General features: G+C 36.3%; 3 protein-coding genes across 4 annotated transcripts; 2 read left to right on the top strand and 1 right to left on the bottom strand.

The window, feature by feature from the left end:
• Positions 1 to 908: 908 nt before the first annotated feature.
• Positions 909 to 9,515, top strand: LOC112021381 (methyltransferase-like protein 2). 2 transcript variants are annotated; one of them, XM_065768773.1, is made up of 9 exons: positions 909 to 1,242; positions 1,897 to 2,128; positions 3,566 to 3,705; positions 4,078 to 4,111; positions 4,601 to 4,676; positions 6,267 to 6,444; positions 7,598 to 7,687; positions 7,795 to 7,894; positions 9,070 to 9,515. In XM_065768773.1, the coding sequence occupies exons 1-9, from the start codon at positions 967 to 969 to the stop codon at positions 9,183 to 9,185; spliced, it is 1,242 nt and encodes a 413-aa protein (XP_065624845.1). In that variant the 5' UTR covers positions 909 to 966; the 3' UTR covers positions 9,186 to 9,515. The 2 variants fall into 2 exon arrangements, with proteins under 2 accessions (XP_065624845.1, XP_023909719.2); XM_024053951.2 differs by having other exon boundaries at positions 911 to 1,242; positions 9,046 to 9,515.
• Positions 9,516 to 16,708: 7,193 nt separating this feature from the next.
• Positions 16,709 to 18,869, top strand: LOC112021175 (protein BRASSINAZOLE-RESISTANT 1). The gene is made up of 2 exons (XM_024053746.2): positions 16,709 to 17,163; positions 17,955 to 18,869. Exons 1-2 carry the CDS (start codon positions 16,924 to 16,926, stop codon positions 18,648 to 18,650), a joined length of 936 nt encoding a protein of 311 aa, XP_023909514.1. The 5' UTR covers positions 16,709 to 16,923; the 3' UTR covers positions 18,651 to 18,869.
• A 2,026-nt stretch (positions 18,870 to 20,895) lies between these two features.
• On the bottom strand, positions 20,896 to 25,777 carry LOC112021238 (uncharacterized). The gene is made up of 4 exons (XM_024053809.2): positions 25,100 to 25,777; positions 22,379 to 22,520; positions 22,138 to 22,279; positions 20,896 to 21,563 (listed from the first exon to the last, which is right to left on the bottom strand). Exons 1-4 carry the CDS (start codon positions 25,485 to 25,487, stop codon positions 21,240 to 21,242), a joined length of 996 nt encoding a protein of 331 aa, XP_023909577.1. The 5' UTR covers positions 25,488 to 25,777; the 3' UTR covers positions 20,896 to 21,239.
• Between the last annotated feature and the right edge of the window lie 203 nt (positions 25,778 to 25,980).

Here is a 25,980-nt window from a genome sequence, read left to right as displayed (position 1 = left end):
ACGTGAGTTTGATCGGCAGAAGAGAAGTGGGTTTGAGGCGGATCGGCGACATGGGTCTGACATGTGCGGCGGTGAAAGAGGCAACGCTGCCAAGGAAGGAGAGGAATCCAGAATTCGCTGGCTCTTGATCGTCGAGGAAGAGATCATTTTGAACTCTAAACCCATTGTTTGCGCACATGATCGTGAAGCCGAGCATCAACACCGAGATGAGGAACGATCTGATGGAGAACGTGTGGCTGAGAATGACGAGAGGCTGATTGTAAAGTCTAGGTAGCGAGGAGAGAGAGAGATCGGCTGTGAGGGGAGAAAGAAAGTGAGAGACGATTTTGAGAGAGTTTGAGGGAATATTATTTTAATTAGGGCCGAGAGTAAAATAGTATTTTTTTTGTTTAGCTCTCATGAACAGTGCACATTTATTTATAGATGTGTACTGTAGTAATGGAGCTAAAAAAAATAGATTTAGCTCCACTGCTGGAGTATGCTTTTTGATGTTTGAGGAGCTAAAAAATACCAATATACCAATATAGCATCACTGCTGTGAGTTCTCTTAATGCTATCTCCTGGATGCCATACTTTCTTCAAATTTGTAAGAGAGTATAGTTTAGTCAATAAATAGTATTGCTCTGCTAAATGGATTGCTTTTGCTTTGGCCAAATTTTAAACACATAACAACAACAGCAACAAATTTAAGAATTTTTTTTTTTGTTTTTGTTTTTGAATTTTAAGAAATTTTAATTTACTTATTATGTGATTATATGACATCAATTTCGTTCACTTTCATGATAATTGTTAGAATTTATATAATTCTATATACAAAAATAATAACTATCATATTAAATATTTTTGTGTATTGCACGGTCCATGGCCTAATGGGCCACAGGCCCAAGTATGTCCATGAGTCCATGACGACAAACTACGAAGGACGCAAGTGCAAAACCCTAATCGGAGTTGACGGAAGACCCGAAAATGACCGATAAGCTATCAACGCTCTTTGATTCCGGTATTTACTGGTTCGAAAACTCGAACGCGGTTTTCATCGATCCGGTTCGAGCCATGAACCGTTCATACACCCGGTTTAGGGTTTCTCCTTCTGCGTACTATCCTCGCTTCTTCGAATCCAAACCCACGGGTCAAGAATCCGAGGTTTCATCCAATTCGAGAAAGCGAAAGCGCAAGGAGAAGAAGAAGAAGCAGCCTCACGCTCTCAATGAACGCGAAAAAATCGCCGATCAACGTCACCAGGTATTTTACCAAACGTCACCGTTTTTAGTTTCCGAGAAAATTGTAGGAAATTTAAGCAGTTTGAGTCATTTTCCAAGAAAAGCATTTCCTGGAAAATTGTTTTATTTTCTTGTGTGAGCTGGAAAACGTTTTCCGGTGTTTGGTATGCACAGAAAATTAGTAATATTTATTGTGTATTTCAAAACACGAGAGAACAACTGTGAGATTGAGATTGTTAATTGTATTCCAGAAAGGCAAAACTTAGGTACATTTCATTAGGTGCGGTACATTAGGTTTCCCAATTAAATTTAAAAGCATAATTGTGTTGAGTTTAATTGCGCTTAGAAAAGAAAACACTGTTTGTGCGTGTGTTTGAATCTAATTGAGGGAACCTCATGTTCAGTACCTAAAAAACTGTACCTAAGTTTTAGGGAAAATAAAAGCTGAAAATAAGCTACACTAAGTTTTATTAGGATTTTTTGATGCTGCCAAACACTGTAAAACTTGGAAAACTACCTATAGAAAACAAACGGACGTTAGTTGAGACCAATTTTGTATTTGAAACATATTGTGGAAGAGGGGAGAATTAGGGTTAGGTGCAGGGTTTATTCTTTTTGTTGTAGACGGTTCTGGAAATGATTGAGGGTTGTGAGGTTGGTTATGCTTGTGTTGCAGGAAGTAAGGCCTTTGTTACTGAAGGCGCACGAATGTTTGATGAGAGAAACTGATCTATTGGAGGTAATGAGCAATCTGCGGAGTGATTTTGATTCCTCGAGAGGATGTAGGGACTCAGTTTCGCCTGGTGTTCCGGAACAATCTTTTGTTGAATTGGGACAGGTGTGGCAAGCCCCTCTATATGAGATAACTCTTAATTTCGATCAATGTGAGAAGCCAAATGCTGATGGAGGTTAGTTTCATTATCAAGAATGTTCCTATAACTATGAAATATGTAGGGAAATGAGGATTGAATTATATATATGAATTCACCAAAGTTTCCTATTGACTAAAAGAGATTTCGGCTTATTGATTCTTAGCAAAAACCCAAAACAATGTGATATATTTACTTATTGTGTGTTTGGATAAGGAATTTTTGGGCAGAATTTGGGCACATTGTGAAATTTTATATTTTATAATAAGTTGTTGTTATTGGGTGGAAGTTTCTTACTTTATATTTTTGAGGCTTTATTTCCAATTTCTGCCTAAAAGTGCAGCAGAATAAATTTGTAAGAGCTTTGGCCACTATTGGTAACCACAGTTTTAGTGTCTTCCCTCGATGTCTTAGAAACATTTCTTGGACTGCCCTTGCATGAGCTTGCAAGTTCTCTCCTTGTCTATGTGACGGAGATATGAGCTTGTTGAAATCTTTCCATGAATTATTGCATGCTACTGAGTACTGACTAGAGATGATGGAGGAACTATTTACTCATATTGCTCCACTTGTTGGTCCATGCCCAGACTTTGATACCAACTTTGTATTCTTAACTGTGATTTCTATCAAGTTACTAAATAAAGATTTATATAAATATTTATACTTAAACACGTCAGCTAGGATTAGCTTAGATGGGATTATTTGATCAAGTCAATGCTATTTATATTGGTTAGTTACAAAATAATGAATAGGTGAGAATTATTGTTTCAAAACATGCCTAAAAGCTTGCTTTGGAGGCATTGGTTTCCCTCCATAGTAAAACCATCTGTCTTCCTGTGTGTGCTGCCATTATTTGCTCTTTCCAACACAATAGGTGGCTGAGGTGGCCATAACACACACACTCTCTCTCTCTGGGTCCCAACTTTCTCTTTCTAAACATTCAAGAAAACAAGCTTTGTAGAGTTGAGCTTCTTATCATTGATTGCGATAAACTCCTTTATATCTTATCGATTTTATATAGTAGTGGTCAGTGAAGTTTTTGTTGGTGCAGATGATTGAGACTTCTTTCGGTATGAATTTTATATTGAAAAAATGAAATTAGTTATTGCTGGGATTTCAAATGAATGGAATGTGAATCCCATCATTTGTGAATTTTAGCGTGATTAGCAAATTTTTCATATAAACACACGGTTCAGGTATTTAGTTCCAGTTGTTTGTCTTGATTTTCACTTTGGGATAAGTGATTAAGACAGATTTCTTGCAGTTGATTCTCAGATATCTGCAGAAGTTTTGATTTCATAATGTCCTAATTGTTAGTAACTATTAGAATTGATTTAATTATCTTTGTTTTGTTAGTGGCTTGTAAAAGGTGGGTTTGACACTTGACAGACTATATTTTTGAATTTTGTGTTCTAGTTTTCATGTGACATTGTTTCCCCAAGTTCTGCCAACTTATGTTCAATTCTTGATTTTCAGGTTCCCCAATCATGCAATACAGTGAACAAAGAGTGCTTCCTATCTTTGATAACTTAGTTCTCAATGAGATGGGTGATGATGTTGAGGCTGAATTTCTTAACAGTCGATATGTAATACCTCGAGAGAGCTCATTCTACATGGTATGTTGACTTTTTACTCCTTTTTTATCATGAAGGAAAACTCCCTAAAATATTTCTGTTCTGTTTGGTTGTTGAAGTTTCTAAGTTCACATTTTCTGCTTCTAGTTCCTGGGAAAAGATGAATATATATATATATATATATACAACACCCCCTCCCCCCCCTCTCTCCAATGTTTGACCCTGTTTTCTTTTGAACCATTTGGATGCACTTTTCAAAATTGTTTCAATTTGATCTTTAGTTGAATCATATGCTTTTTAAATGTCATATGTACAATATCCCAGTAGGGTTGCATGTGTGCTCAAATACTTACATTCAGTTCAAGCGTGTCTTACACATCTTTATATGTTTTGTTTTCTTTTGTCATGTGGAAGTCTGATCTCGGGCAGATTCACAACCTGATTCCTGGTAATGTTTGCATAAAGAAGTTAATTATATGTTGAGTCTACCTTAAAGTTACCATTGTAGTTTTACTTCTAAAAATGGTAAGCAGCCTAGATCTGTAGCTAAGAACCCCAAGATAATTGCTAAGGAAAATCAACCTAGTTGGTAATGATCTTCCATTTACGTTTCCTTCTAATTTTGGTCCTCTCTGTGTTTAATTAAATCACAAGCTTTTCATGGTCATTTAAATTGTAAGACATGTGATGTGGAAATTATTGGCTAGTGGGAATGATCCTCAACTTGTTTATACTTTATAATGCACACATGTGCGCCTTTCATGAACCACTGTTTTTATTGACCCAGTTGGTTTGGTTTAATGCCAACTTATCACTGTACCTTATCATATAAGTTGGTAATTTCATTTAGAGTCTATTAATTTTTGGCAAAGTATTGATTAAGTCAGAAAAGTCTTGTTAGTTCTACTTGTTATATGATGTTTAATCTTTTATGCAGCTGACTCTGGTTGTGGCTTCAATCTTATTGTGATTGATCCACCATGGGAAAATGGAAGTGCCCGTCAGAAGTCAAGGTATCAAACATTCTTTGCTTAATATACATGCTCTCTAGCTTTGCAAAATATTCAAGCTGTTGATAATTCTTTAATGATTCTCCAGCAAATGCACTCTTGTATCTGGAACAAATATCATAAAAACTGTTCCTTCAAAAACAAGGCACTTCATATACTTCAGAGAAGGTTAATTTTGTCAATTGCATTATTTTGAAGGGAAACTACCCTACTGAGAATATAAGTTGTTTCTTTCTTCTTTTTCTTTATCCAGAAAGTTGTTTGATTGACAGATCAAGCAGATTTTTTTCAAGCAGATAAAAATTCTTAGTACTATTAGATTTGTTTTATCAGTACATGAATCAAAATGTAGTGGTCGATGACTGATTGAAAATTGTTGTTTTCTCTAATCCTTTCATGTTAGAGTCTCATATGGCTTGTGAGGAATTTCACAATGGTAGCAATTATAGATCTGTGCTAAATAGAGCAGTAATCAAGCTGAACTGAGTATTGATGAAAAACTCTAGTCAAGCTTCACTATCTTGTTTAGATTCAGCTTGAACACGTTTGGCCCAAGCTCGAGTTTCAGTTTGGCTTGGCTTGCTATAATCAGCCAAAGAGATGACCACAACATAGATATGTTGAGAACAGCAAAGATATGAACATTGAAGGCGAATGATGAAATTTTCCATATTGTCTCTTCTCAGAAAAGAGCAATTATAGATGCTAAAAAATATCTTTATTAACTTATTTTGACAAACCCATATACTGAAATGGTTTCAACAGAACTAGGTGTGGGTCGTCTTCATTTTTATTGATAATCTGGCCATGGGTGATGGAGAAAGAGTCTTGAGTGATAACTATACAGAAACCTTTATCATTGTGGGTCCTCTTCGTTCATCTTTTTTTTTTTTAAATTTATTTATAAATTGTTAATGGCATCTTTGTTGACTATGGTCTTTAAGTTGTTTGACAGCTAAGACTTGCTTTTTGGTTAGCTAAACAATTTTTCGTTGTTTATTTATTTTAAAAAATGTTGGGAGGACTAAAGAGGTGTAAGGAATTATGTTTACGGGGTTGGCCCAAAATCCTTCACATAAATGGATTTTTGTGGGGTTTTCAAGCGAAATCCTACGGCAAACCTTATTAATGAGTCTATATCTAACCTAAGTTTTGGTTTGTTGAGCTCTATATTCATGAACAAAATAATTTGCTTGAGCTTAGCTTGTCTACGAAACAAGCCTGAAAATAAAGATTGAGCGTGGTTTGTTTATAAATGAACATAAATAGTAAAGAGCCTTGTAGCTCAAATGGCAACTCCTGTTGGTTCCAGTGGAGATGTCTAGGGTTCAAATCTCTCATCCTCCCTATTGTAACTATTGATTATTAATATAATAAATAAATAAAAAGAACATAAATAAGCTTTTTTCTGAGCTGAGTCTGAGTTGTTTATGAATAGTTTGGTTTGTTCACAACCCTAATGTTTTAAATACATTTTATGAGCTACAAGATTGGAATTACTATTTTTTGTGACTGAAGTCTAAGTTGAACAGTATTATAAGGGATATTATTCTCAACAATTATGTCTGTTTTTTGGTTCAATCATCATAATAGGTACCCAACTTTGCCCAACCATTATTTCTTATCGCTTCCTATCAAGCAACTTACTCACACAGATGGAGCACTTGTAGCCTTGTGGGTGACCAATAGAGAGAAATTGCGTGGTTTTGTTGAGAAAGAGCTCTTTCCTGCTTGGGGAGTCAGATATGTGGCCAGTTTTTATTGGTTGAAGGTGCTCTCTCCCTCTCTCTTTCTTTATATAATCATGCAGTTAGCCTTTACCTTACTTTTCCCTTCTCCAATTGTTGAGAAAGTGCTTACACTGAATTTTGGAGTGAACTATTTGTTAGTTCTTGGAGTTTGGGAGCTCCAATCTATAAAACCTCCTATTTTTATAACCTCATTAGAATCTTTCCACATATTTTCAAATCTTTCCACGTCATATTTTCTTTAAATGGTAAAATAATTAGTTCCATAGACATGCATAATCATAATAAATGACTATTAATAACTACCATATTTAGAAAAAAATAAAACAAAGGGAGAAGATCATATTTGTTTTTGTAACTAGTATTTCATTATATTCCAGTCCTTGTCCTTCAATTGCTTTATGAAACAATATGAATCTCTCTCTCTCACACACACACATACATGCATGCACGCACAAAGTCCAACACATGCACACATACGCATGGGCATGTACACCTGCATGCTGTCGTGGATTAGGTGTAAACCTTGTAAGCCAAGTTTTGAGAAAGGTTGAAACTTCTCATAATTATTTAAACCTTTGAAGAGCAATTTAGCAAGTTCTTTGGGTTGCCATATTGGTTCTTCTTTGTTTCTGAGATTTTATATTTGAGATAGAAGAATCATGATTTGCTGAAGAAAAAGCTTCACAGAATGTCTCCTTTGTTGTTAGCATTGATTATACTTCTCCTTTTCCCAAAAATTATGGGTTAAAAGGATTTCTCAACAATGCTTAAATTTAATATTTGGAGTTTTGTTAGTCTCTTTTAACAGTAATTTTGTTCTTGGAGTTCGGGAACTCCAAAATTTCATTGTCTCTGAAATTCAGAGTATCTATTGCTTCATGAATTAGTGCTCTCTCTCTCTCTCTCTCTCTGTCTCTCTGTTACACATGCACAGACATGCATGTAAATGAAGTTTTGGAAAAGGTCAAAACAGCTCAGAAGTATTTAAATTAAAACTTATAGTTCGAGAACAAGCTGAAAAGTCATCTTTTACTGCTGTCACTGGGACAAATTGGGTCTGCATTCTGTACTGCTTGGCAAAATACACACACACCTACACATATTCCAGGGGAGATAACTAACATGAATATATGACATATTGTGCCAAATTGTGATTTAACTTGAGTCTTGTAGGTGAAAGCAGATGGCTCGATGATTAATGATTTAGACCTCTTTCATCATAGACCATATGAATGCCTTTTATTGGGCCAATGCCATAGGAAGGTGAGCCTATATTATGCAGCTAGTCCCATTTTAATTGTTGATACCTTCTGAGTCTTTGTTGTTGATTCTTTTATATGTTTGCCACTTGTGCTTTTGATCCTTTGCAGGCCATGGATTCTAAATGCCTGTCAAAATCTAAGCCTGTACAAGATAACCAGATAATTATCAGCATCCCTGGAGATTACTCAAGGAAGCCCCCAGTTGGAGGTACTTTTGTCTTGACATAATGAGTTTATAATGTTAAACCAGCAGTATATCATACATACATGGATGAAGTTTATATACAACGAACTTTGGAAGAATTCCTCCAAACTGGATTATGACAAGTGTCTTTGGTCATGTGAGAAGCACATGGCCAATTAAGTGTGTTTATTAGACCCAAACAAGTCTTACCTACATAGTCAGCCACCCCTCATTCTAGAAAATATATATCTCTCTCTATCCGTTCTATCTCCTCTCTCCCAAACTCCCAAATTGGGCCTCCATGGCCAATTATATCGAGCTCACTCCTTCACTTCCATTGCATGCCGCTCGCCACTGCCACTGCTACTGCCACCGCCACCAATGGTGGCTCCAAAGATCAATCCCTCTCTCTTTCTAAAGCTGAACTCCCATGAATGAGTCTCAAGCTCCTCTCACAGACCAGCACTCTTTCTTTGATCCAAAGCGGAGGGCGCCACTCCACTATTGTCTCAACTCAGCCTGACCGAGTCTAAACCCTATCCTCTCTCTGAAACCTGACCCTCAAATCTCCCATATCTATCTCTACCTTAAATTTCTCTCTCTGGGGATGTTTCTGACTGAGCCATGGTAAGGATTAGAATGAGTGAACAGTTATGAAATGTGTATTTGCAAAAGGTGGATTTTAGGGGCTGAGGAGAACATGGGTTGGGTTTGTAAGGCACCAGTGGAGAGAGAAGTGGGTTAGGGGTTGCAAGGGAAGAGAGAGAAAAGGGTAGTAGGAGAAGGTGAAGCTTTGTTTGTGTCTGATAATTCAATTTATTGGTCATGTGCTTTTCACATGACCAAATGCACTTGTCAATTTTTCATTGTGCCACCTAACCCAGTTTGGAGGAATTCTTCCAAACTAGGTTGTATATAAACTTTGTCCCATATATATTCAAAATTTACTCATTTTCCTAATTTATAAAATCTCTAGTTAAATTATTTTGTTTTATTGTTTTGATCATTTTTAGTCTGTGGCTATATCCAGCTCAGGATATAGTTGAATATTCTGTTTCTTTTAGAACAACATGAGCTTGTTCTCTAATTGAGAACTACTTTTTGGCCATTGTTTTAACTAGTTTAACAGAATCTATGTAACCATTGAATTACATCTGCTTGTTGATTTTGTTTAGGGTTGCTGATGGATTATGTTCCAGGGTTCAAGCCGGCTCGATGTATAGAACTATTTGCTAGAGAAATGATTTCTGGATGGACTTCTTGGGGGAATGAACCGCTTCATTTTCAGGAGTTGAGATATTTTATTAGGGATTGATGAGTGGTGCACCTAGGCAAACACAACTTATGGGGACCTCAAACATAGTTCAATAGTTCCTTATTTAAGTTCATTTTGAAAGATGCAAATACTGTTCTTGCTGATTTGTTATTGTGATTAAATGAGCTGGATGGTTAAGAGTTCCGCTTGAAATAATGTATCCATTAAGCTCCAACCACTGCCAGTACTTGGAATCTGTATGCGTGCCTCTGCCTCGATTGAGGTCCAGGATGCCCATGTTTCAAGTCTATGAGGATGTAGTATATCTAGTGAGTGAGTAGGAGGAGAATATTCAAATGCTGTGCTAGTAGATTGTATTTTCCTTTGTTATGTGGAGGCATTGAAGTTAGCATATTTAGGAATTGCAACGGGTCGGGTTCGGGCCAGGTTATTTCATACCCGGACCCGATCCGTGGGTCTGTTCTAAAAACCCGAACCTGGCCCGTTTATTAAAGGGGTTTTTTCTTAACTCTAAACCCGACCCACTGGGTATCCGCTGGCCCCGCCAGCCATGCCACAATTTGGGCTCAAACCGTAGCCCAATCCAAAAATAAATAATAAAATTTGCCTGAAGCCTATACTGTGGCCCAATCATTAAAAAAAAATGCTTGCCCAGATTCATTATCTTTGAAAATGTGTTTGCCAGATTCTTTTTATTCTTGAGAATGTGTTTGCCCAGATTCAAGGCTTAAATTTGGGCAAACATATATTTTTTTTTTTAATACTTAGGTAGAGAACAAACATAAATTTCACAGTTACTTCTCGTCGTGAAAGTCGCAGTCCCATAACATTTGCATTTGGATATTTTTGGACGGTCTTGTAGTCTTGTAGTGCATGTATTGTTTCTTAATTGAATAATCAACACAACTAAGAACAAACATTTTCTACCAAAATTTATTGGTACTGCTGGATCAAAAAAAAAAAAAAAAAAAAAAAAGGAGAAAAGTCAGAGAAAATCAAAGAATGAAATTGAAAAACAAAAAGACCTACCAGGAAATTATGGATGAACAATGACCAAAGATTTATGATTTTCCCTTTCAAAATCTCAAAAACAAACACAAATCCTAACACAAACACAAACACAAAAATTTCAAATTTATAATTTTTCCTTTCAAAATCACAAAAACAAATTCAGATTTATGATTTCGTCATTCAAAATCAAAAACAAAAACACAAACACATGCACAAAAATTTCAGATTTAAGATTTTCCCTTTCAAAATCACAAACACAAACAACTCACATGATTGAGATGAAATGAACCCAGAAAAAAAAAAAGAAAAAAAAAAAGATAGAGAAAGAGGTGGTCTGGTGGAGACACATGGAGGAAGCAAGGCGGCTAGGATGAGGCAGTGAGGCGTGGGAACATATGGGGCTATGGCTGGCGGCGGTGATGCAGGGATGAGAGTGAGAGTGATTGAGGGTAAGAGCGTGAGGGAGGGAGGGGGGCGGCTGGCATGAGGCTGAAACTAGAGTGAATGAGAATAAGAGAGGCTAGGGTTAGGGTTAGATTATAAGTTATATATATATATATATATATATATATAGGTTTTTTTGTAATTTTATTTTTATTCTAAACGGGTCAGGTTGGGTCTGGGTTCGGGTACCCGCAAGTCGGGCAAAATTTGCCATCCCTAAGCATATTTGCATGAAGGACAGAAGGAGGATGATAGTCATAAATTGCTCTTAATTTTGTTAATTCAATTGTTTTTATTTAAGAGCATTCACATAAGTGGAGCTAAAAATTTAGCTATTTAGCTCCACCAAAAGTTACTTTATCTATTTTATCTACACACATGCTGCAACAGTAGATCTATTTTAACTTTCAATACAATAAAATAATATAAACATCACAGTAAAATACTATATCCACTATAATAAAATAATATATCCACTACAATAAATAACAATCACAACCACCCACAACCGTTATCGCTGCCACTATCGTCGCCGCCATCGACTCTTCCACTGCCATCGTAATCGCTATTGCTGCCACTACCGCTGCCGCCACCAACTCTTCCACCACCAACGCTTCTGCCGCCACCACCGACTCTTCCACCGCCAATGCCGCTGCCGCCGTCACCGACTCTTCCACCACCGCCGCCACTGACTCTTCCACCACTGCCGCCACATGATAGCAAATAATCGTCTAGTGTTAACATGTGATTTTTTAACCCCAAACTTATACATTTTTTTTTTACTAAAACAATATCTCAATCCTCATGATAGCAAATAAGAAACTAGAGTAACAATAATATTTTGTTTTAACCCCAAATTATATATACACAAATTTATCTTTTGACTAAAATAAATTTCTCAATCGTCATGATAGCCTATTATTGTCTCAATTGTCTGGAAGCAATCTTGAAACAATGTGAAATACGAAATGAAGGAACTTTATAAGAAAACATATAAAATAGAATACATATTATAACTGGAAAAATGTAGTCCATAGATTACTTACATACATATCTCAAACTAAATTACAATAAAACTCACACACTCGCACAAGTTCCTATGACTCATGCTTCTCAACATATAAAAAAGAAGTTCTTAGGACTCGCCTTGCAATTGCCATAAATGTTCAATGAGGTCCAACTGAAGTTTAAAATGAATTTCTCAGTCTCTAATGCGTCCATATCTCTCAATGTATGACACAAATCCATCTTCACATAACACTTGCANGGCATAGGACCCAATTCAAGCATTTGAAATGAAAAAGTAACACTTGCCAGGAAAACAAATAAATATAATAAGAATATAATTTCCCAATTATTCCAAATGCAAAAAGGTAGTGTACATAGGGTCTCCAGTAGTACATGGTGTAGGGGCTTTTTTTGTATTATGCTTTAGGCTGGGCTGCCTCATGCGGTGAAGGGCCCGGATATTTTGAGTAGGAGAGTTGAGACTGGTCCAACTGTAACTCACTTTAAGCCGGTTTGTGCGCAAAATTGGCCTCGTCTGCCAGGAGAGTACTTACAGCAGGCAGAGCTGTTTTTTAATAGGTCACAGCAGGCAGATATAATAACAAAAGAAGATCGGATATAGTGTTCTTTCCTTGATGGAAAATAACCAAATAATCTCTATTTTTATGACAATTACAGTAATAATAATAGCTTTACAAAATGAGTGAAAGATTAAATGACAACATGAATTAATCAAAGAAGTGATATCAAGTTAAGTTTGGGTCTGTAATGGCAAAGACCAAAGAGGAAGAATGCTTCCTCTCAATGAAACTAATCTCCCAGGAAGATATCCTGCCGCGGGGATTAATGACTTTGAGGGAATCAGACCTAAATGATTAGTGCCCAAAAGAATTACTATTGTTTAATCGTCTTCCAGAGAGTGGGATTTTAAGGGGGAGAGAAGGGAATCAACCTACTGGTGCATGCCCATTATGCTTCTTTTCTTTGTTTTTCATTTTCTCTCTTATCTTTTCTTCTTTCCTTTCTTTTTCTTTTGTTTTTTCTTTTACTTCATAATACCTCTTTTTTTCGATCCCCTTTACAGGGCACGACAAGGGTCCTTTTATAGGGCCTGCCGTGACCAGATTTTACTACTTTATCCTTTTAACCGCTTTTGTTTGGTTTGGGAGTACTTGCCGACCACCCAAAAGCTCGTCTGTGTATCGCTCACCCTCGCCAGACAAAGGTAGGTTTGTGTTGTTTGTTAGTCCGCCGTGGCATCTTCTCCTGCCACGGCATAAATGCTTTTTTTTTTTTCTCTCTTTGGTATGCACCCAACGGTTCCTCTCTCAATGTTGCCTCTTTTGGGCGGTTTGTCATCTTAGCAGGACGTACCTCCCAAAAGAGTTTGGGCAGGAACCGCGAAATAGATCTTTTCCCCTCTCCCCACCACCAAACCACACCCTCCTTTACCTCTTACCTCTGACCCATGGCCCCACCACGTCTCATATTGGCTGGGTACAGGCTGGTGATGCCTGGGTCGTGCGCATGCTTTTCTGTTATGTATGTTCAAAATCTGTCTGTTGCTCATGCGTTTGCCGTGACCTGGAGCTTTGTTTGCACAGTCTGCCGCACTTCTCTGTTCTTTTACGTGGGCCGTTTGCATAATTCATTATTCCTTATAAGGGCTGGACTTTACGTGGTACTGGGTTTCTTATTTCTTTCAGCCTACTTCTTAATTACCTTGGCTACCGGCCACATTACTTGGCATTTTCTGCCGTGGTGATTTGCTTCTATTGGGCCTCTTTTTAGGCTTGCCGTTCCATTCTTTCCCCCAATGGCTTAATATGGCCGTTGGTGTTCTTACTTATGGGCTCCAATGTCCATTTCTTTCTCCCTTGGGCCTGCGGCCCATTTACTTCCTTTGGACTTCCTCGACCCATTTACTAACTCTGCATTTCCATGGGCTTTTACTAACTTGATTGGGCTTCCCCGGTCCAATTTCCTCATTCTCATCCTTGGGGTTCATGGGCTTGCCATCAACCCCTACTTTCTTTGTTTACATTGCCTTGGGCCTGTCGCGGCTCATTCTCACTTTTCCATACCATATACTGCACATGAGTGCCATTTCTCTCTTTCTAGGCCCTTTGGGCCCATTTGCTTCCTCAAGACCCATTTGTTCATGTTATGAGCCTGTAATCCATTATTCTTGCCCCTTGAGCTTAATGGTTTTATTCTATGCTTGCCACTTCTATCTGCCTGCTTTGTTGAGTTGGGCCTGTTTTACAAAAATGACGCTCAACAGATGGTTTACTACTTTACATTATGTTAAAAAGAGTAATACGTGGCTTACTACTTTACATTACTTAAAAAGAGACTATGTAGTATGTACTACTTTACATTGGGTTAAAAAATTAAAAAATAAATAATAAATAATCAAAATATAGAAGTAGAAGCAAGAAATTGTAAAACATCTCTAGGGCTCTATACCATTTGGAGAGTCACTAGTTACTTTTTATTTTTGCCTATCTATTTTTTCATATACAATTTTTTAATTGGCTCTCTATCATTTCTCTATTCCAATTTTTTCTTTATTCTTTTTTAATAATTCTTTATTCTTCCTTTATTCATTCTCAATAATTATATTTTTTAAATCTTCCAAAATAACAATTTCCATTTTTTTGTTTTGTTTATGTTAATATTTTACAGGGTAAAGAGTGTATACTTATAAAAATACAATGTAATCTAAGGGTGCATTTATCCAAATATATATATATATATAATTAAGTTTTTTTAATAAAGAAATAAAAAATAATTAGTTGGTATACATGTATATGTAATTTTAGAAATTACTAAATGCACTAAAAAAATCACAGCTTCTGTCCTAATATACCACAGAGAGAGAGTAGTCAAATGGGCTAATGTTACTTATAGTGAGGGTATGGGCTTCTCTTGTGTTCAAAATGTTGGTCTATCCCATTATGGACCCAAAAATAAAAGATACATAAGCCCATATTCACATATCTATGACTATGACAATGCCAATCTACTTAAAATAAAGGGTAAATACAATGTGTAAAGTATCTTCATAAATAATTAAATAAACTATTATACCACCGCACACCCTTAGTGTGATGGTCACTTTATAAGTATAAGTACTTGTGGGGTGTGGGGGGTAAGAGTCGAGTTCAAGTTTTCAGGAGAGAGCTCATACACATATACACTTAGATTATGCTAAAGTAGAAATTCTATCTTGTATAAAAAATAAATAAATAAATAAACTATTATAAACATTCTAAACATGGAAACATTTTCTATGAAAGCCAAGGGTCTTACTTCCGAACATTTAATAATCATTTCAAGATATCCAGTTTATTGAATCCTTCAATTAAAATAATTAAATGAAACTATTATTTTTGGCAACAATAACATTTCTTTTAAGCCCTTGCCTGGATCTCATGTTTTTTTTTTTTTTTTTTTTTTACAAGATAGAATTCTACTCTAACCTAATCTAAGTGTATATGTGTGTGTGAAGCTTCATCTTGGAGACTTGAACACCAGCCCTTACCCCCCATACCCTACAAGCACTTATACTTTTGGAGTGACCATCGCACCAAGGGTGATACTTGTGGTGAATCTCATGGACTTAAAAAGAGATATTTATGGTGATATGTGTCTCTCTCAAATTAAAAACTTGAAAGTTTGGATGCTTTTTCAATTAATTTTCAACTCTCTACTCTCTAGTACTTGAATGCCTTGTTGCTGGTTCACTTCTTTGGGTTACTCTCTATTTCTAACAAATAAAATATTGTTCTTTATATAGCTCTTCAGATTTCAGAAGCAACAAAATGTTTTAACAATAGCATAAACTGGTTAGAAGACTAAAATTGATTGCACTTGTATATAAGAAAAGCTAGTTTCAACATCAAATTCTCTTAAAACAATTTTTTTTTTTTTTGGAGAAAGTTTTAATTTATGGTGTTTGCTCCTGATGATACTCTTTATTATCAGATCAAGACACCAATTAGTTTTTGGTATAAGTTGAGATTGAATCCTAGATTTCTTATTTAATAATTAAAGACTTTACTAGTTGATCTAACTGGAACTTACTCCCTTAAAACTTAGAGAACTTAAAAATTAGGTCAAGAATTATATGATCTTCACCTAGTATACACGGGCTTTTTTACCCACTTTAAACGAGTAAAGGCTGCGACTTTAGTTACATGCAGCATGTCGCAACTATAGCCCAAGCTAAAGTTATGACTTTTTTTCTGCTGAATAAAGATTTAGTTGAAGAGAACAAAACTTTTGACCATTGTCAAGGTCATAAAGGATGATGTATGTTACTATGCATTCCATATACCTATCTCACAATACGAGTACAAATCCTTAGTACATAAAAAGATTGAATTTAATCGTAATGAAAAAAAAAATATATTTATGTTACATCGATCCATATAATCATGTATTTTAATTTAATTAAAAAAAAATACCCCACTTAATGAATTGTACCTAAATTTTTTTTTTTTGATAAAAATATCGCATATTTGGGTTGGGTTTATTGCATTTACCACAAGAAAGGGCCATTAGCCTTATTAGCACTAACAGATAAACTCATAAAAGTTTCATATTCTAACTTTATCTTTTTCAGCCTAAAATCTTTGACTCTGTCACTCAAAAAGAGAAGAAAGCAACAAGCCAACAACATGGCTCATCCTTTTTATGAATCACTCTCTCTCTCTCTCTCTCTCTCTCTCTCACCCCACTTTACGCTGATCCATCAAAGATCAAAACTCACTGAAATCCGTCAGATTATGACTCTGATTGATCAGTGGATCTGATCATCTCTGCCCATGTGGGTCCCACTAAAACGGCTTGGGCCCCACACATAATTTAATAATTACATCACAAGGCAGTTTCATGAAAATTTCCATGCATCATAGACACTCACTGATTTCCATACACTCACGTGCACTCACAAACACAGTACTCACAAATCCCAACCTCACAGGTACACAATCCACCTCAAACTAAACACAAACCGACCAATCAGAAAACGAGACCACGAAAACTACAATACACGCGCGCACACAGGAACAAGTGAAGAAAATTATAGCTTGCTCAGACAGAGAGAGAGAGAGAGAGAGAGAGATTCTTCTACACATCCAGCTAGAAAAGGCAAAGCCTATTCCTCGTGAGTGAGAGCACATGGGTTTAAATCCTCTGTGACGCACATACAAACATACAGACACAAAGACACACAGAGTCACAGAGAGAGAGAGAGAGAGAGAGAGAGAGAGCAAGAGAGAGTTTTGGGTGGTGGGATTGCCGGAAAATGACGTCAGATGGGGCGACGTCAGCGACGGTGACACGGAGGAAGCCGTCGTGGAGAGAGAGAGAGAACAATAGGAGGAGAGAGAGGAGGAGGAGAGCTATAGCGGCGAAGATATTTGCTGGGCTTAGAGCTCAGGGAAACTTCAATTTGCCAAAACACTGTGATAACAATGAAGTCTTGAAGGCTCTTTGTGTTGAAGCTGGTTGGACTGTTGAAGAGGATGGTACCACTTATCGCAAGGTACTAAACTCTTCCTCTTTGTTTTTGTGTTTTTGTTGTTTTTTGTTTTTTGTTTTTGTTTTTAATTTGGGTTAGATCTATGTGAAATGATATGTAATTGGGTTGTGGGTGGATCATGATTTGGGAAGAAATGGGCTTGTTTTATTTGGATCAAAGTTGTTTCTGTTTTTCCTCTTTGTTTTTTTGATAGTATTATTAATTGTTTGTTCTAGAAGTGATGAATTTGCATTTTGCAATATTTTTTCAGTGTTAACTTGGTGTAATAGTTATTATAAGTTTTAGAAGAGGTTGCTCTTATTGGACAAGTTACAGAATTCATGGTTGTATTATTAGTTTATAGCTTAACAAATTTAGTAATTTTTAATCTTTCTATCCTAAAAAAGAATTTTGGAATCTAAAAATGGGCTCAAAGAAGCTCTTTAATTTGATAGCTGATCATTTTGACTTGGCAAATAGATCTCCAGTGGAAAAAAAAAAATCCTGAAAGAGGAAATTAAATTTTGGGAAAACTACATTTTAATCCCTATAATTTAGGTGTGTAACAAATTAAACTCTATAGATTTAAAACTAGCAAATTAAATTTCATTCCATTTAAGTGGAATGGTAAATTGTAGGGTTTAATATAGGTTGAGGGTTTATTTGTTACCCCTCTTAAATTGTGTAGGATTTATATTTAATATGAAATTTTTCCCATTTTAATTTGTCATTGCTGCTAAATCACTTCAGCAATGTCTTCATACCCATGTATCGATCATGAGCTGATGATGTATTGCCCTTTGGAATTTGTACAGGGATGCAGGCCACCTCCAATAGATATTGTAGGCACCTCCACCAAAATCACACCATACTCTTCCCAAAATCCGAGTCCACTATCTTCATCCTTTCCGAGCCCTATTCCATCATACCAAGTCAGTCCATCCTCCTCTTCCTTTCCTAGCCCATCTCGTAATGATGCCAACAATTCCTCTTTCCTCATTCCATTGCTGCGGAATGCCATTCCTTCATCTCTTCCTCCTCTCCGAATCTCAAACAGCGCCCCTGTAACCCCTCCACTCTCATCACCAACTTCAAGAAATGCTAAGCCAATCCCCAAGTGGGAGACCATTGCCAAAGAATCCATGGCCTCATTTAATTACCCGTTTGGTGCCATTTCTGCCCCAGCAAGCCCAACTCACCATCAGCTTCATACTCCAGCTACTATACCTGAATGTGATGAGTCTGATTCATCCACCATTGATTCTTGTCAATGGTTGAACTTCCAAACGTATATGCTTTCAACATCTACAGTCCCAACCTCTCCAACCTTTAATCTTATGAGACCTGTTGCTCAGCAAATTATAACCAACAAATCAATCAATGAGATGGGGAGAAGTACAGAGTTCGACTTTGGAGGTGGACAGGTTAAGCCATGGGTTGGAGAGAAGATTCACGAGGTAGGATTGGATGATCTGGAGCTCACACTTGGAAGTGGGAAGGCTAAGATTTAGTACACTTGTGGAATATCTGGGTTGCGGAAGAATATAAGAAAAGAGATCATATGCTTGTACATGGTTCACTGAGCTTGGTATCCAACTGCATTTTGCAGTTGTGAGTCAATTCTTTTCACTGTGAATTGCATATCTTTGAACCAAACTTGTAATGTGGGACTATAATTTTAAGTTTGTTTTATTCCTTTATATAGTGATAATCACTTAATTTGTTTGTGATGTTTAACAAGTGTTACCCATAGATATTGTGCATTACTTCTGATTGGATTTACCAAGTACTGACACCTCTTTGGACTATTGAGACCAACCTGACAAAACCATAAGTTTAATCTTTAAGAAAAGCACTGTTCTGTTCTCCTCCTCCTTAAAAATAATAATAATAATTCAATAGTTACAACGGGGAGGGGGATTTAAACCCTAGACGTCTATGTTAGAAGTACTAGAAAGTGCTACTAGTTGAGTTATAAGACTCTTAATATTTTCTATTCCTTATTGTTCAAGACTTCAAGTGGTCATAAATTATATTGTTCATGCAACACACACACACACAAACAGGCTGCTTCAATTCTGTTCCTATGTTGGGTGGAAGCTCATATTTTGGATGGTTTGTGACATTCTAATAGTCTTGCGGCCCTGAGAAGTGGTTGGCCTTATAATGGATGAGCCGACAAAGCCCATGTTCATGCTCATATTCATATACCTTCATATGTGGGAACATTAAAATAAAAGGAACTAAAAAATTTGGGAATTCCAATTTATGAAAGAGCTGTTTTGTAGCAAGGCCATTTTGTGCTGTCTGTGATGAAGGATCTGGTCTTATCCATATCTCTTAGCCTAAGTTGACTTCGTTGTCATTTGGGGCATGTGATGTGGCTGCCTAGCTAGTCATGGCTTTCTTTGCCTTAACTCTTTTCTTAGTGGGGTGAATTGGTTTCAAATCATGGCATGCTTTTATTTTGCTCCAGATAATTGGTTACCACCACTTCATAGGACCCCTTCACTAAAATGATCATGCATTATTAATAATTATTAAAAAGCTGATTGCCAAATAATATGGCATTTCTTAATCGAGTTACGTACTGTCCAAAAAACCCACAACATTTTCAAATCCCTGTGGCCCCTCCCACTTCTCTTGGTCTTGGAATTCTATGGCAAATCAAAACCCCACCCAAACTCACTCTTTTTGGGTGGGTGTTTTGATTTGCCATAACAGATTGCTAACTCGAACAGTCTTATTACCCAGCAACCAGCAAGATCTCAGCATTGCCTAATGTTAGATTAAATGATGTTACATTCACCGTTTTCTAATTGTTGCTTGAAATTTTGAGACAGTTGGTAATTTATCATGGTATTGGATTATAAGGTGCATTTACTATTTTCTAATAATTAAAATTTTTGGGACAATCTAGAATTTACCATCTAAGATATAAGCTCCCTGAAACTTCAATACACATTGTACATAATCAAGTACTTCCATCATTTCCATCCGGCAGCTTATTCAGACATGATATATTTAAAAGAAATGTTATGTTCACAATATTTTCACAACAAATCATAAGTGATAGACTGTTACAAGTTGCTTTTAATAGATAAAAAAAGTAATTTCAACAGCAGGTTTAAATTAGAACCAATAACAACTTATTGTTTATAATTTGTTGTGAAATATTGTTGACATAACACTTTTCTATATTCAAACCGGTATCCTCTAAATCTCACCGAACCTACTCAGCAAACCCCCCATACCTCCACTGGCCAATACTTTTCACGTTTGTGACTTGGGGAATTTGGCTAGCATGGAACAGCCTCATTTTCAAGCAGATCATGACAACAACATGCTAGACCATTCACATGAGTTACCAATACACAGCACAAGGTTTAGGGATATTATTCTTGAGGTGGATTCTTAATTATCAGTATTTATATGATGAGTTGGCGATCACATTGTAGGCATCCCATACTCGTCTCTTATTAGCTCGTTTTAAAGCATGTCACATAGAGGTTTAGGCACAAGCTAACTTTTGTGTGAAACTATTGGCGTCAAAAGGACGTAATTAAATAGCAAGAACAGTATGAGATATAGGTGGAGCCTCGAGTTTTTCTTGTACCTTTTCTTTGTGGGATCTCATGTATCCCGTTTAGAACACCCCAAAAGAAAAGAAAAAGTCCCCTTTCTTCACATCATACCCAAAAATTTCACTATTGTAGCTCAAACTTGAGGGGACCAGACACAACAGAAGGCGCTATAAAACACTAAACCATCAAATTGCATACGAATAAACATAATAACAATGGAACTTAATTACAGAAGACCAAATGATGAGAACAGCAAGTTTATGGCATCTGCCCTAACAAGAATTTTTACAAATGGTATCCTAACACTATAAAGATGAGCTAAACATGAGAGAAGTCTTAGGTGAAGGTGCATTTACTATCAAACAGCATCAAAGGAGAATTTTTCTTTATAGCATTTAAGAAAACGTAAAAACGACACTATGCAGACTTTTTGCTCTTCGCCTCTCTTACGATAAATTTCCTAATTAATTGGATTTGTGTGATTAGTCAGGACAAGATCAAAGCTCAGGCAACTCATTAGCATGTATTCTCCAGAGCATCAGTCAGTACCTGTGTATCCTCAATCTTGGGTTTCAAATCCTTCTTGAGATTTGAATTACATTCCTGGTATCTGAAGCATGTTAAGAGATGGTCATTGACGATTCCTGCTACTTGCATGAATGAATAAACAACAGTGGGCCCAACACAACGGAAGCCTCTCTGCATCAAATCCTTGCTTATGTGGTCTGCTTTTGGTGTCTTGACAGGTACTTGCCGTGCATAACGAAATCCATTTCTTATTGGCTTGTGGTTCACAAAGCTCCAGCAATAATTACTGAAGGAACCAAACTCCTGCTGAACCTGCCAGAGTAAATAATATGGATATGTATAAGATAATGCAAAAGGCATAATTGTTTTTACTAACATTTTTCATAACTATTGGAGGTTGAAAAGTAGTTACAGACTTTCACATAGATCCACCATTGACACTACTTTACTGTCTTTAGAAAAAGGTTGTAATGTTTTTTACAATTTTGACTTTGTTGCGCAATTTCATAGAACCGAAAGAGGAGTTAGGACAAAGATTCAAACCTTATATAGGGAAAATCAATATTCACCTTTTTATGCAAGCTTTAAAATCAGAACAATGTTTATTAGTTTTGGAGATTGGAGAAAAGATGTCTTAATCCAAAATCCATCAAGTAGAAATTTGAGGTGGGTGGGACATCAATTGCATAATCATTGCTTGGTAACCCCATAACCTTGACCTGATTATTTATTACCTTAAACAAAAAATGATTATAAATTTGGGAGACTGGAGAAAAGCTGACTCTTAATCCAAAATCGATCAAGTAAAAATTTGAGGTGGGTGGGACATCAAATGCATAATCATTGCTTGGTAAAACCCATTTTCCTTGACCTGATTAATTATTACCTTAAGCATTTGTTTAGCATTTTCTACAACTGCACGGAGCTTTGGTTCAGATAGCAACAGGCTGCCATTTACTTTCAGGGACATCAACTTCTTCTCAGTAAACTGTGCGATGGTTGATGGGACAAAATTCTCAAAAAGTTTCCTGCCAAATAAATCAACAAACAAACATCAAATTATTTGTATGTAGCTTTTTCCCCCCCTGTTTGACGCTTTAGTGAATAGAGGGAGCAGAAACAAAAACCTGAATGTGTCTCTCTTGTTAAGAATTGCTGGCCAGCTTAATTCTGCTAATGCTTGTGAAAAGACAAGTAGCTCAAACAGTTTCCCATCATCATAAACTGGAACCCCCCATTCCTCATCATGGAAAGAAGTATAATTTGGGTCTGTGGCAAAGAAAAAAAAAGCACCAACTAGGTGAGTTACATCAGATTAGCTTACAAATGAAATACATAGCAGCATGATTTTACTTCTAATACATAGAGTTTGTTAGTGAATTAGATGCATAACTAGAACTCATAATGTACAGGAATTAAAGTGTACATTAACTTAAGGTCATTTATTTCAATCTCAATTGACTTATAAAAGAAAAACCTATATGTAGACTCGTTAAAAATGTAATGAGGAAAAAGTATTATTATCATATCAAAATAGAAAAATGCTGCAATTGGAAAATTAGATGCAACAGACCATCCATTTTTAACAAGCTTTTGGTCTCTTCAAAAATACATGGTTATTGCTTAACAAACACACCAAAATGACTTAAGTTGAGGTTGATCTATCACTCATGCATCCTCGTCATAACTGACCATGTCAATTCTGGTAGTGTTATTGAACACTTGAGACATGGCAGTCGCACTGTTATATAATCAAGATGAAACCAATACCATATCTTTTAAACCAGAAGGGCATGGCTTACTCCAACTATTTGGATAGGCAATGAATATCCTACACTGATATTACAACCTGCTATAAGCTTTAGAAGTGAATCCATTTTCTCTGCTGATTGTAACTAGTTTACTGATCTTGTTTGTTTTCTTTGGGATTTTTTTCACACAATCCCCACCAAAAAGAGATAATTAACAACTCAGTAGCGAAGCCACATGTACACCATGGCCACTCAAATTCTTTGTTCTAACAGTAATATAGTTATATTTCAAGTAATCCTTAGGAAAAATAGCATTTGGCCTAAGCATATTTATAGACAATACCCAAAAAATATTAAATCTTTATCCTCCCAAATTATATGTCAAGTGATGATGTATATATTTGGGTGGGTTAACAATGTACCCGGTGTAACTTTTCTTAATATTACACCAATAATTTTGTACTGGATGATTTTTTTATTTTTTAAACTCACCATTGGATTACATTGTCTCTCTATACCCTCCATGCTTCCAAAATATCAAGCTCATAAGAGATCAATAACTATTTCAACTATAAAATTTTTAAATTTCAAGTTTTTTGTACTTTAAAATTATACGCAAAGCATGAGTCTTAATCAGATGGTAAATAATATTCAATTAGCATGTGCGTTCAAAATAAAGAGGATGTGTAATCTAACAGTGAGATTTTAATAAAATTAATCCAATACAAAATTATTAAGTGGTGTAACAGTAACCAAGAGTTACCAAGAGGTACACATTATACCCGGTGTGGTGTGATATTTGACAACATCTTGTAGTTTTGTGATATTTATTGTTTAGATGCAGAACAATAAGATTCAATTTATAATGAATCCTTATGTGTAAAATTACATAACCACAATCCCCCAAAGAAAAGTTTCTAACCCTGCCACTTTAATGATTCCTATCTTCAGCCATACATGATATATAAACCCTTAATTGGCTAAGTCCTATTCATCTTTGTTAACCGAGTCTTATTGACTTTGTCAAGTCTTTCTATTTAAGTCATAAAGAAATACCATGCTAATATGCTATGTGAAAGAAACACTCCACCCATCTTGCTAAAAAGGGAAAGCGAAATACATAAAGCAGATCCAAATCAACTGTCTTAAAGTAAAGCTAGTTTAGGTGGTGAACAGTGACAACTAATTATTAGTGAAAAGCAACAGCCTCATGAAACGAGAAAGGGAAAAAAACTTTGGGCTAAGGGGCTTGTTTTGTTCTTTTATAAGAACCAGTTATAGCTTCCTGTTCTTCAGCCATATAGGAAAAACGTGTATGATGTATGGCAGTGAATTTTGAAAACAGCCCAGATTTGATTTTCTTTCCTCGTTTATGAAAAACACAAAAAACATAATGTACACTCTTTACACATAAAAGCATTAATTGACCCTATCAAAAAAAGAAAAAAAAAATGCATTAATTGACTTTCTAGACAGTTCTCAGATGTTCGCAGTTATTAAACACTGTCATGTAGTAACATGATTCATGTTATAAAGGGCATTCAACTGTTCAAAAAGGAAACACTTTAAATGTTGTACTTTGACAACACGCAAAACAAAGTCCAATTCAATAGCATGCCCATGCCTCACCATAACACACAGACACACCTGCCCCCTTTTTCACATTTATTACATGCCGTCACACCTCTCTCTCAATGTTTTAACATAAATTCATGCTTAATTTAATTACTACAAATTTTATTACAACATATCATGTCATAATTCATATACCCTTACAAACAAAAGTAATTCAGACATATATTTATTTATCGGTAAATGCCGCGTACACTGATTGTTACACAACTGTATACACACTTTCATTTTGATCTGAAGTAACGATTCCAGTACAAAATAAAAGTGTATACGAATTGTGTGCAACAATATAAAATAAAAATTACATTTTAATTATTCCGTTGTCAAAGTAACACCAATCATATTTACATGTACTCAAATTTTAAGAATTTAATCATTTTCCTTAACTCATAGTATTAACATATTATAGGTTTCTCCGAAAAAAAAAAACAGTTAAAAGTGTTTAAACGAGCATAACTGACTTACCAGAGTGAGTTGTTATCCAATCGCAGCGTTTAGGAGGACCTGAAATCTTCGGCGGCGACAATGTTGCCGAAACAACGTTATCAGGAACAACCTTCGCAGCCTTAAACCCTACACGCCTTACAGGCTTCGTAGAACTCGCCGATTTTTTGGCCGAGGAACCGCCGCTGGAAGAAGAGTCCGAGGAGCACGAGCTGTCAACGGAGCCGTTGTTCCGCACGACCGGTTCTGGAATTTTCGGAACCGGCACCGGATTTCTCGGCCGCTGTGGCTTCTTTATAGTATTGTTGTCGGATTTCCGCTTCGGTTCTTCCGAAACCCTAACTCTGTTCCCCGCCGGTCCGAGTATGGACCGGGTTTCGGAAACCGGTTTAGCAGTAGCAACAGACATTATTGGTTTGTAAAAAACTGCAAAACACTTTCAAAATGCAAAGTGTTATGAGCTTTGAACCTTGAACTTTGAAGTTTGGAGTTTTATTTTTAAGCTCTGAAAAAACAACAATGGTAAGCACTTCAAGCTAAAGTTCGGTTTGTTTAGTGAAATTTTTGGGGAGGGTAAAATGGTCAAGGAATTTTTGGTGAGAGTAGGAATGGAGTGAAGGTTTTAGAAGCAGAGAGAGAGAGAGAGAGAGGAGAGAAAGAAACAGAGGAGCGGAGAGAAGTGAAGACTGAAGAGAAAGGCGCAAAACGACGAGGTTTTAAAAACGTAAATATGGAACGGGTAAGTTACCGGTAATAGCCGGTGGATAGTGCTGGTGTGTGAGTTACCTTTTACCGTTTTGGTTTTGAAAGGGATGGGAGAAAAATCTGGGCGGTTGGACCAATTCCCGAATTTGCCACGTCTGGTAGTTTGAAATTGCAATAGTGCCATCGTCTTGGTCTCT

This window comes from Quercus suber, unplaced genomic scaffold, assembly GCF_002906115.3.
Source record: "Quercus suber isolate HL8 unplaced genomic scaffold, Cork oak 2.0 scaffold_994, whole genome shotgun sequence".
NCBI classification, from domain to species: domain Eukaryota; kingdom Viridiplantae; phylum Streptophyta; class Magnoliopsida; order Fagales; family Fagaceae; genus Quercus; species Quercus suber.
Note: the sequence above shows the minus strand (reverse complement) of the source record. Positions and strands in the feature narration are given on the sequence as shown.

Excerpts from the sequence above, each read along its gene's own strand:
- LOC112021381 (XM_024053951.2), top strand. The coding sequence starts at position 967 with ATGACCGATAAGCTATCAACGCTCTTTGATTCCGGTATTTACTGGTTC. Across the intron at positions 4,112-4,600 it reads GATTCACAACCTGATTCCTG|CTGACTCTGGTTGTGGCTTC; the intron begins GTAATGTTTGCA and ends TCTTTTATGCAG. Across the intron at positions 4,677-6,266 it reads AGTGCCCGTCAGAAGTCAAG|GTACCCAACTTTGCCCAACC; the intron begins GTATCAAACATT and ends TCATCATAATAG.
- LOC112021175 (XM_024053746.2), top strand. The coding sequence starts at position 16,924 with ATGACGTCAGATGGGGCGACGTCAGCGACGGTGACACGGAGGAAGCCG. Across the intron at positions 17,164-17,954 it reads ATGGTACCACTTATCGCAAG|GGATGCAGGCCACCTCCAAT; the intron begins GTACTAAACTCT and ends GAATTTGTACAG.
- LOC112021238 (XM_024053809.2), bottom strand. The coding sequence starts at position 25,487 with ATGTCTGTTGCTACTGCTAAACCGGTTTCCGAAACCCGGTCCATACTC. Across the intron at positions 22,521-25,099 it reads TTGGATAACAACTCACTCTG|ACCCAAATTATACTTCTTTC; the intron begins GTAAGTCAGTTA and ends TCTTTGCCACAG. Across the intron at positions 22,280-22,378 it reads AACAAGAGAGACACATTCAG|GAAACTTTTTGAGAATTTTG; the intron begins GTTTTTGTTTCT and ends TTTATTTGGCAG.